Consider the following 12,197-nt stretch of genomic DNA (forward strand, 5'->3'; position numbering starts at 1 on the left):
ATAACCTTTCACCTTTGTGGCATTTGATTTGCATAGATTTTGTTTATATTTCGAATTAAGTTCTATTCTGTTGTTGTGATCACTGTCCCAGTGTTGTGTTTTTTTTCTGGTTTCGAGGCGGTTGCTTTGTGTATCGGCTACCTTATGCGTTTTGGTTGCGTATGTTTGTAGGTAGAAGTTTTGTTTTGGTTTGTATGTTGATTTGTGTTGGCATGGTAATAATTTGGTACTACTGTACATGACAGTCTATATAGTGACTACATACTGCAAGTTGTTAGTTATTTCCATTAACATGTAGTTTTGGTTCGGTTTACATTAAAAAATAAACTAAGAATTAAGGCTTACATTGTTTTAGTTAGATTTCAGGAAGTGAGTACAATAGCTTATTGGATTTGTTAAAATATACAACAGTTTAATAGATTTATAAATCTGTGCAGCAATTTTGTTTACGGTCTGAAATAATAATGTACAATAGTATTAAAATTTGGTATGTTCGTCATGTTTAATTTTTGAACCACTGAAAATAAAATAAAAATCCTTTGGAATGCATGTATTCTATTCTCTCCTAATACCCATTAGGAAGTTATCTGATTTTCTCCTAATACCCATTAGGAACTTATCGGCCATTCATTTTTGTCTAATATATGTTTTAATTTTCAGTGGTTGACGAGTTAATTGTTTGCCTTATAGAAAATGGATCGTACTTGGATGTACGATAGAGTATATTCCAATAGACACGGATTGAAAGAAGAGTATGTTCGCGGGGTTAAAGACTTCGTAAAGGGGGCTTTGAAACAACCTATTTGTAAATCTGAGGGAGGGATAAGGTGTCCGTGTATAAATTGCAAGTGTCTCAAGATAAGAACACCAACTAATGTTAGACTTCACTTGTATCGAGATGGTTTTCAACCAGACTATTGGATTTGGACTCAACATGGAGAAGTAGAGCTCAATGTTAATACAAGGAATGATTCAAATAGTAGTGAGCATGTGCATCATGATGACCAAATTGAGGCAATGAATCAGATGGTGTATGATGCTTTTAGGCCTTATGGAGTATTCTCTCACGTGAATGATAACATAGAAGTTGAGGAATATACGGAGGATGAGTTTCCCAACGAAGATGCCAAACGATTTTATGACAAGTTGATATCTTTCAACAAGCCCATTTATGAGGGAGCTACCCAATCAATATTATCAATATCTACTCAACTTCTTGAAATTAGGTCTAATTGGCATGTACCACAAAAAGGTTTAGATTTTGTTGCACAAATGCTTAAAAGTGTATGTCCAGTTCAAAAATGCTTGCCCGAGAACTATTACCAAGCAACACAGTTGGTATCTAAGTTAGGGCTAAAGGTTGAGAAGATTGATTGTTGTAAGAATGGTTGTATGTTATATTACAAGGATGATAGCAATCTATCAGAGTGCAAATTTTGTAATGCTCCTAGGTTCATTCCTCGCAAGACTGGCATGGGAAAGTACAAAGATATCCCAGTGAAGAGAATGTTCTACTTCCCAATCATTCCCAGATTACAAAGATTGTATGCATCAACTGAGTCGGCAAGTGAAATGAGATGGCATCACATGAACAAAAATAGTTCCAACATCCTTCGCCACCCGTCAGATGGAAAAGCATGGAAACATTTTGATAGTGTATATCCTGACTTTTCTAGGGAACCCAGAAATGTAAGGTTGGGTCTGTGTTCAGATGGTTTTACTCCTTACATTCAAGCGTCTGCTTCTCCATACTCATGTTGGCCAATAATAGTTACTCCGTATAATCTCCCCCCTGAAATGTGCATGACCAACCCATACTTGTTTTTGGCATGCCTCATACCCGGACCTAAAAACCCTAAATTAAAGATAGATGTCTACTTGCAACCATTGATTGATGATCTACATCGATTGTGGTCCAATGGAATATTGAACTATGATATATCTACAAAACAAAACTTCATCATGAAAGCCTGCTTGATATGGACAATTAATGATTTTCCAGCCTATGGTATGTTATCTGGATGGGGAACACAAGGTAAATTGGCATGCCCTCATTGTATGGAACACACTGATGCTTTCACCTTGAAAAGTGGCCATAAGAATTCCTGGTTTGACTGTCATCGTTGTTTCTTGCCATCTAATCACTCCTTCAGAAGGAGTAAAAGAAGTTTCCTAAAAAATAGGGTTGTGACCAATGAGCCACCTCCCATTTCCACAGGGAAAGATATATGGGCGGTAATAAGTAATTTTCCAAAAGTTACTGAAATTGGATGGGAGGCGAAATGGAAAGAATTCGAAGGGTATGGAGTGGATCACAATTGGAAAAAGCGAAGTATTTTTTGGGATCTCCCATATTGGAAGGATAACTTGTTAAGGCATAACCTCGATGTGATGCACATAGAAAAAAACGTCTTCGATAATATATTTAATACTGTCATGAATGTTAAGGATAAAACAAAGGATAATGAAAAGGCAAGAGAAGACTTGGCTAAATTATGCTTTCGCGGGGACTTGGAGCTCCAACCCTTAGAAAACAGAAAGAATGGTAAACCAAAGGCTAGTTACACTCTAACCAAATCCGAAGCCAAGTTGGTTTGTAAATGGCTTAAGGAATTGAGAATGCCAGATGGCTATGCTTCAAACCTCAGTAGGTGTGCCAATGTAGAAAAGGGTACGGTGCATGGGATGAAGAGCCATGATTGTCATGTTTTCATGGAATGTTTACTCCCAATTGCATTCCATTTATTGCCAGATTTGGTTTGGAAACCATTAACTGAGCTAAGTCGATTCTTTAAAGATCTTTGTTGCAATACATTGAGGATGGACGACTTAATTAAGTTGGATGAGAATATTCCAATTATCATATGCAAGTTAGAAAGGATTTTTCCACCAGGTTTCTTTGACTCAATGGAGCATCTTTCAATCCATCTTGCCAAAGAAGCAATTCTAGGTGGTCCAGTACAGTACCGATGGATGTATCCATTCGAAAGGTAATTGTTGTGGTTGATTTTATTAAGTTATTGCATGTTTATCATAAATTAATAAACGTGGAATGATTGAATGTGCAGATTTATGGGAGTCTCAAAGAGGGCAGTGACAAATAAGGCTAGAGTTGAAGGTTCCATATGCAGTGATTATATACATCGCGAGACAAATTACTTTTGCTCTCATTATTTCAACTCTTTCCGTTTGTTGCCAACCATAAATCTTAGTAACAAACCTCATTTAGACAATGATGACATTCTACCTACAATGTCCATTCTACAAAGTGGCGGTCGACCAAGTGGGAAGTCACGAAAATATTTTCTATCTGATAAGGAATGGAAGTCTTCACATGTGCATGTCTTGATAAATTGTGATGAGGTTAAACCATATCTTGAGTAAGTGTGCATCATAATATATTCAATCAAATTATTGATGCATATCATAATAGATATTTACTTATGAATCGTGTGATTTATTTCAGCATATTCTTAGAGAACCACTCTCTAGATATAGAAGATTCATCTGGGCGCATACATATAGAGTTTCCCATATGGCTGAAGAAATATGTAAATGAGGAGACAAATGGAGTTACTAACCAAGATATAATTGCCTTGTCTCGTAGTCCTGCATCAATGGCCATATCATGGAACATGTATTTTATCAATGGGTACAAGTTTCATACTGAAGAATGGAGCAAAGGTGGAAAAACTAGCAATTGTGGTGTGCACGTGAAAGGTCTTGCAGAAGGAGGAAATACTGATTTTTATGGAATAATCAAACATATCTTTGAGCTAGATTACTTTGGTCTGAAGCATAAGATTCCAGTTTTTTATTGTGAATGGTTTGATCCAACAAGGAATACGGGCACAAAGGTTCACCCACAATATAAAACTGTGGATATTAAGATGGATAAATGTTATCGTCCTTATGATCCTTTCATCCTTGCGCAAAATGCAAGACAAGTGTATTATGTCCCATATCCAGAAATGTGTAGAGATATGCGTGGATGGTGTGCGGCAATCACCACAAAACCAAGGGGTCGCGTAGAGATTGACAACATAGAGGATGAAGTACCTTATCAATCTGATGGGATGTTACCGGCGCTACCCAATGTAGAAATTGAAGCAATATCTTGTTTGCGTGACATGTCACAATTAGATGTGTTTGAAGAGATTTTTGATTGCTCTACTAGTGAAGCAGATAGAGGGCATTGATGAAGATAAGCGTGATGTGACGTGAATGAGGGTTCAAATAGAAACAAAAGGGTGAAGCAGAACTAAATTTTCTTTTCTTTCTAGTTTCTCTTTCTAGTTTCTCAGCTAGAATCAATTCTGGACAAGTTATGTAAGATAAATTAAGTCGCTGTGCATTTATCTTTTCCCTGTAGAGAACTTTTTCTTTGTTTACCCCTCCTTTGTTAGCAGCATTCCTTTGTATTTGAAATGGCTCCATTTCTAATATCCAATAATTTGGCTATGTAGTGAATCACTATAGTTCTTCCCTGTGCTATCATGCAGTATAATACTTTCTAAAGGTCAAATACAGTTTTCTACACCTTGCAATATCATTTTACATGTTTTTGCATTAGATCGTTGCATGCTTTATCATGAAGTTGTTGTTAACCTTTTAGTTATTATTACTTTAGGACCACAATAGAGTATGCATATCTTTCTCTTAACTTTTTTTATTGATTGATTAATATGAGTCCTGTTTTTATAAAGTTTGGAGATGTATGAGAATATCGTACAACAACAATGAATGTTTTGTTTTCTAGTAGAACTAGAATTCACTTTATATGTTTTATGAAATTTTTTTATTTAGCAAGCAGCCGCCTCCCTTTATCTGTCTTCTGGCATATAATAAAAAATCCACATCTTCTCTGTTGAAACTAGGGGGCATTTTGGATTCTCCATTAAGAATCCGTACTGTAAATTGCTCAAATTGTTTCCTGTAGAGCAGTGTTGTGTTATCAAATATCCGTAACTGCGGCGCTATGGTAGGTATACGTGGCAGCTTTCGGACTCGCCACAGTATGGAGAGGTTTTTGCTGTTGTTGATGTTTGGAGGGGTTTTTGCGTGTTATGATAATGTTTGGCAACTGCATTTGAATTATCAGAAACAACATTGTTTCTTTTCTTTTACTTTTAATTTTATCAGAAACTGCATTTGATAATGTTATGATAATGTTAAGAGTGTGAGACTGACTAATCCTTTTATTTTTATGACAACAGATGACTAAAAGAGGTGGAAAAGCTAAGGTATTAGCACCAGGAAAACTTCAAGAAGAACGAAATCGCATAATTAACAAGAAGCATATCGTTAGGAAACCTGCTCAAACAACATTGTCTATGCAGGATGCATCATCGGCACCAACACCAGCTCAGGCAGCACCGTCCGTGCAGGTTGCATCGTCGATGCCGACATCAGCTTCGAAAAATCATCTGTGCAGGCTGCATCGTCGATGCCAACACCAGCTCAGGAAGCATCGTCCGTGCAGGTTGCATCATCAATGCCAACATCAGCTTCTAAAAAATCGTGTGTGCAGGCTGCATCGTTGATGCCAACACCAGCTCAGGCAGCATCGTCCGTGCAGGCTGCATCGTCGATGCCAACACCAGCTCAGGCAGCATCGTCTGTGCAGGCTGCATCGTCGATGCCAACACCAGCTCCAACTGTAGTACCTGTTCATGCCACTACCTCTGAGAAATTCAGTTTTATGCCTACTCCAACTTTAAGCCATCAAACAATGGCTGGCCCTCAAAGTATAAACCTTCAAACAATGGCTAGCCCTTCAAATTTGGCAGAGGAGGAAGATGTGGATGCTGATGAGGATGAGGCGGTGGGTCAAGAAACTATTACCCCTCTTGTGCCAACAATAGATGAGAATGGGAAAGTTATTATAAAACCATCTGGTACTGGGTAAGTCATATATATTCTCATAATTTAATAATTTAGTAGTTTTATTATTGTATTTTGTCTAAAATATATATAACCTATTAAGAAAGTTGAGAATATTACTATCCATATGATTCTTAATAATTTAGTAGTTTTATTATTGTATTTTGTAGGCTAGTTCCTGCCAAAGAAGTTGCTGGTGCCATTAATTATGCGATACGCAAACAATTTTATAAACCTATACATCATTGGTCTGCACTCGATCCTGATACGAAAGCTGATTGGTTTAAGTTGTTTGGAGTAAGTATTTATTGACTTTTGTCACTTAAGTTGATCAAATTATATTTAAAAAAGTAACTAATTGGTTATTAATATTAATTATGTGATTTTAATTATTTTTAGGAGAAGGTTTCGTGGGATCCTTTCGATCATGCATTTGTCTATAGCGCATTTGAAAAAAAAGGAAGAAAACGATTAAACGACATGTTGGGGAAGGCGAGGAGAAAAGGGACTCGACCTTCATGGATTGGTGATGATGCTTGGGTTGAACTTCAAACTTATTGGAAAAAGACCGAGTTTTTGGCCGTGTCTTCTCAAAACAAGACCAATCGAGCTTCCGCAAGAGGCGGAGCAATCCACACCACAGGCCGTAAGGCTCATATTGATGTTGCACTTCAACTTGTAAGTAATAAAATCCTAACAAATTATTATTATTATGAAGATTCTTTATATCTTGACAGTTTTACTCGTATTCTGTATTGATTATTGGATTAATTGATTTTTGTAGTCACGTGAACTTCAAAGGGATCTGCGTCCCGATGAGTTATTTTTAAAAACACACAAGAGGAAAAATGGTGAATGGGTTGACAGTCGTGCTGCATCTACTTATGTAAGTTCTCGTAAATTTTACTGCATCAATATTTGCATCCATGCTTGAAACATATTATGTAGCTGTTATGTATTCCTTATGGCGCTGTTCTCGTAAAGTTTCTTCTCTTTCTTTGACTGGATTTTTGATAGAAGTATTTGGAGTTTCTATCTCCTTCCATCAACCAAGAGCTTTTAGCTCTCTGACTCCACCTTATTTGGAGGTTGATATTAATTATAGTATCGTTAAACATATTAGTAGTTTTAAAATATATATGTTTACCCCTTGTTTTTCAGAAGCAGGCTTAATCAAATTAAACTCTCCAAAAAGGATCTAGTTATCCATTTTTATAGTCTAATGTAAGTTAGATATAATAGCACAAGTCCTATGTTTATCAACATGCTTAGAGTGACCATAGAAAGCTGTAATTCTACAGTCAGGACTGCTATCAGTTTGAAAAGGAAAGTTTTGTTGAAAATGAAATTCCTGCTGTGCTGTTTGATATCAGTTTGAAATTCCTGCTATCAGTTTGAAATTCCTGCTATCAGTTTGAAATTCCTACTTCCTGCTATCAGTTTGAAAATGAAATCCGATTGAGGTTTCAAGTGAGTAGCAATGTTGGGTCCAATTGGGTGGGATCACGGTTCACAATACCTGCAGGTTGGAAGGCAGGTGCTACTTATTAACTATTATTACAGAAAAACAGTTTAAAGTCCCATAAACTGTTTGTTGTTGCTGCTTTTCAAAATAGGAGCCTGCTTTTCAAACAGAAAAACAGTTTAAAGTCCCATTAACTATTACTACAGAAAAACAGTTTAAAGTCCCATAAACTGTCCTGTTGTTGCTGCTTTTATATGGATAGATATATATTAACTAATGTATATAATTACTGTACTTTTATGATAAAGTGAGCCTGTACTTTTATAATTACTGTATATATTAACTAATGCATTGTCACTTTAAATGGATAAATATATATTAACTAATGTTTAAGATTATCTAACGACACTTTCCATTCTTCAATTGGTTTATTTTGTAAGGAACATCCCACGTCTTTAATCAATTTAGGCACACCTTCACATTCAAAAGCAACTTCACGTGCAACATTCAGTAACTCGAATGAGTATGAACACTAGTGATGTGTATCTTTGTTTGCTATAGTGACAATTTAGGCAAAATAATTATCAGTCCCATTAGATTTCTGAGCACAACGTGGATGTGTCGATTGCTATAGTGACAATGCATGAGACAGCGCACAAATACTATTATTATTATTGATTCTTTTCTTAGATAGATATGGGACTTTAAACTTGCTGTGTTATCTTGAGTTTCATTGGCATAGCCATTTGGCAGATATGGGACTTTTCTTAGATAGATATGGGGCATAACCATTTTGAGTTTCATTGGCATAGCTGTATAAGAATGATACAATTGCTTGTGTTATCTTGCTGTTAAATATTCCTTACTTTTTCTATTATGCAGAAGACTTTTAAAGAGAAGTTTGATGCAGAACTTCAGCCAACTGAAGAAGGGAATGGAGAGGTTGTTCAAGTGTTAGATGGAGAGCGTGTAAATCAGCTATGGACAGAGGCTGCTGGGGGCCGTAACCGTGGTCGGGTTTATGGCGCTGCAGATTTAGCTATTAATCTAAAACGTGGATCAAAAAGTTTTACCCAACAATCTCAAACTCCTCAACACTCTATGTTTGGGATGTCATTAGAAGCTGAAAGAGCAGCTAGAATTAGAGCTGAACAAATTGCCGAGGCTGCAACGACCCAATTACAAGAGGCTAACGAAGCAATGCGAGCTGCTACCGAGGCTACAAAAGCTGCTACCGAGACTGCACAAAGGATGGAGAGGGAGATGAATGCTTGGAAGGAATTTATGATGAAGAAATTTGACACTTCAACTTTTGTATCACATTCTCATCATTATGATGACGATTTGGATGATCAATCATTAGATGAAGATTGATCTTGTACTTTTAGTAGAACGAATTAATCTCGGATGTGATTACTTTTTGTGTATGTTTTTTGAAAGTTAATGTGGGTAGAACTTTTGTAGTTACTTTCACGAATGTTTAAAATTGTTTCCAAGTGTTTTACCATAAATATGATAATGTGGATTGAAAAAATTTGTTCGAGTGAGGTTGTCATGTTGCAACCCGTTATTGTCCTTTTTTGTTGACTTTAGAGTCGGTGTATGCAAGGCTAAATATTATTATAGACTTTTCTATGTTGACTTTAGGGTCGGTGACACGGACGCTATCTGTTCTTTTCTTGAGTTTTATAAATTGACCTCAATGCCAGTCGATCGATGCATACAAAAAATGTTGACTTTTTTTGTTGACTTTAGAGTCGGACAGGCCAACGCTAAACATAATATTGACTTTTCATGGTTTTGAAACAACATAGTGTCAGTTCCATTAGTGTCCGCTTTAGCCTCCGTCTCCCCGAGGCTACGTAGCCTCGGTGTATCTTTAGCCGACGTTACACAGTAGCTTCGCAACTTTTATTCAAGGCCCGACACCGACGCTAAACCGACGCTAACCACATATTAGTGTCTATTTTTTCACCATTAGCGTCTGTAAATGGCCGACGCTAATAACAGTTTTTCTAGTAGTGGTGGAAGGTTCTGTGATTCTCCTGAATGGTCCCTTGAAGTAGGTGGTTGGACTATTCATGACAGGAACTATGTGTACCTGTCTCTGGAGGTTGGCAATTGGCCTTTGTGTGGAACAGCTGTGCTAGTATTGAAACATATTCAAACTTGATATGTTCTTGGAGGTTGGCAATTGTTCGATGTTGGATGAAAATTAATTTTGATTTGAAAACAGGTTACTTTTATAAAGAAAACAAGTGTGGTTTTATTGTGGAAGTGAATTGATGGAATTTTCGATTTATCACATTTATTATTAAGGATCAGAACTAGTTTGACATTAACTAAATTAGAGAAAATGAAAGATTCAAAAGAATAAGAAACAATGATTGCATGTAATAGTGTAAGTCTAAGCCTAATTAGTCTAACCGAAACAAAACCGAATCCTTCATACAATATTACAATAATAATAAGAAAGGGAGAGATGGAAAAAACAGAACAGGTGGGGGCGTCCAACCCCATCTATTTGATCTCATGATCTCCTATTATGACTAATTTAGATTAACCAGCAAATGACCAATGACAGAAAAAAGTTTTAAAAAAAACAAACAAAGAAACTAACATTGAAAGTAGCAGTATAGTTTGAAACTAACATTTGTTGTTGACAAAATACTATAGTACATCTACAAAGCAAATACACCAAATCAGCCGGCAAACACGTAGAGAAAAGAGTCAACCCAGTCTGTAATGTTTGTTTCTGAAAGAAAAAGGAAATCTATAGAGAGAATTTGTAAGGATTAAAAAAATGGTTTTGGATCCCATAATTGACTCTCACGCGCCCTTCTTCTTTTTTAATTTTTATTTTATTCAATTAATTAGTGATGGGTTACATGAAAACGATGGAGAATATATTTAATTGTTGGAAGACACATATAACTTACGTACATGCATTTCTATATAAATCTAATATATTCATTGAATAATTATTAGTATTTATTTTTTAAATAAACGTGTCCATAATCCACTAGTTTTGATCCAAATTATTCGTTTTAGATTTTAGAAAACTCTAGAATAAATGAATGAGACACTGAATAAATAAATGTGGAAATAATATTGCTTTCAAAAGGCACACATTAAGATAAAATACTTCTATCAAATACAATTGAAATAAGTGTTCGTAATACAAATTAATTCTTTAAAAAAATGAAAATAATAACTAAGAAATAAAACTCACATTATAATTATAATTACTATAAGCTAATTCTTTTTATTTCTCTCATCCTCCATAAATGTGTTTACCAAAGAGGAACACATTGAGATAGCAACCAAGGTTCTAAGATCTCATATTGAGGCTCCTCAGATGATAAATCTGGATTTTGAAGATATCGGTCCCAATACCTTTCTTCTGAAAGTTGATAATCCATGTCTAGATTGTATGGAGGAAGCTCTTGATCAAAAAACATATTACTTGATGAAAATGGTGGAACGATATCTTCCATATCTTGAAAGTATGAAGGAAACCTGATGGCATTCATTAAAATAAACTCTAATGTTAGTCATGAAATATGTTAATGTAATTATAAATTTTAAAAAGAAAAAAAAACATTAAATTGTCTCCTCACCTATCATCCAATGTTGGGACAGCATGATTTTTGATACAAGTACTTGAATCATCAGCCAACGTTGAAAATTGTTGAAAGTTGTGGATACTTTTGTCACCATAATTTTGATCAAGATAGTTACCATGTAGAACATCTACTTGATGATCAAATTCCATTGTTGGTAGAGCCGTTTCTTCTTCTTGGGAGGCATTATTTTGTTTGTTACTAATTTCACCAACATTATTATTCAACTCATCAACTTGGTTTATGTTTTCTGGAAGGAGATGCTTTCTAGAATTTTTTAAACTTCTTTTTTTGGAATTAATAAAATTCTTTAACTCGTTATCGGTTCTTCCAGGAAACTGTTGCAATAAAAACAAATTCAAAATAATTATATATCCAATTATCAGTTATTCTAAAAAAAAATCCATGCATATCACTAAATTTTATTAATTAATAAGTAGACTTAATGCAAAGATATTATTACCAAAAAAAAACCTTATTTTTACATAACATAAAAAAAAAATTCATTATCTATTATAAATGGTTACAATTATAGAAAGCCTAATAAACTTTAATTTTTTATTCATAATTCCTATAAGAGTGAAGTATAAATAAACAAACCTGTAAAATCATTTGAGACCATTTGGGACCAAATTCATTATAGAGATGAACAAGTTTTCTCCCTTCTTCTTCATTAAACGAACACTTTTTTAAAATTGGATTTAGATGATTTAACCATCTTAAACGACAACTTCTTCCATCTCGAGCGAGCTTTGTTTTCTTTCTTAGAGAATCCCACTTTCCAATTCCATATTTAATCACATATTCTCTTAATAATTGATCCTCTTCACTAGACCATGTTCCTTTTCTTAACACAATATTTCTAGTTTCATTAGATTGATTGCATTTTTTTTGTTGCAAAGAAGAAGATGTCATGGTTTGAGCAAATGTGATTTTTAACTACGTGAATAATAGTGTGAATGTGTTTGAAATATATAAGAGAGAGTGTGTGTCCTAGTTTGAATAAAAATCATTATAAGTGCCATCTTTTTATTTTAACTCCTACTTTTGCTAACCAAATCAATTACCTAATATGGAAGATAAAACTAGACTTTTCTATTTTTTAGTGGGATGCCGTTAACGTCGCTTTAGAAGTGCCACCTTTTTATTTTAATATAATAAGTTTAGTCCTTCATTTTTCTATAACAAAAAAAACTTGTTAGTTTTTTTTTCTTTTTTTAAAATAA

General features: G+C 34.9%; 3 protein-coding genes across 3 annotated transcripts; 2 read left to right on the forward strand and 1 right to left on the reverse strand.

Annotated features, from left to right (window-relative positions):
- The first annotated feature begins 693 nt into the window (after nt 1-693).
- On the forward strand, nt 694-4,199 carry LOC127121771 (uncharacterized). Its single transcript, XM_051052210.1, has 3 exons — nt 694-2,990; nt 3,069-3,380; nt 3,467-4,199. Exons 1-3 carry the CDS (start codon nt 694-696, stop codon nt 4,197-4,199), a joined length of 3,342 nt encoding a protein of 1,113 aa, XP_050908167.1.
- Nucleotides 4,200-4,685: 486 nt separating this feature from the next.
- LOC127121772 (uncharacterized) lies at nt 4,686-8,722 on the forward strand. Its single transcript, XM_051052211.1, has 7 exons — nt 4,686-4,715; nt 4,940-5,015; nt 5,340-5,904; nt 6,054-6,180; nt 6,283-6,561; nt 6,668-6,769; nt 8,231-8,722. Exons 1-7 carry the CDS (start codon nt 4,686-4,688, stop codon nt 8,720-8,722), a joined length of 1,671 nt encoding a protein of 556 aa, XP_050908168.1.
- A 1,919-nt stretch (nt 8,723-10,641) lies between these two features.
- Nucleotides 10,642-11,886, reverse strand: LOC127121773 (transcription factor WER). The gene is made up of 3 exons (XM_051052212.1): nt 11,572-11,886; nt 10,969-11,309; nt 10,642-10,867 (listed from the first exon to the last, which is right to left on the reverse strand). Exons 1-3 carry the CDS (start codon nt 11,884-11,886, stop codon nt 10,642-10,644), a joined length of 882 nt encoding a protein of 293 aa, XP_050908169.1.
- Nucleotides 11,887-12,197: the final 311 nt, after the last annotated feature.

This window comes from Lathyrus oleraceus, chromosome 2, assembly GCF_024323335.1.
Source record: "Lathyrus oleraceus cultivar Zhongwan6 chromosome 2, CAAS_Psat_ZW6_1.0, whole genome shotgun sequence".
Lineage (NCBI taxonomy): Eukaryota > Viridiplantae > Streptophyta > Magnoliopsida > Fabales > Fabaceae > Lathyrus > Lathyrus oleraceus.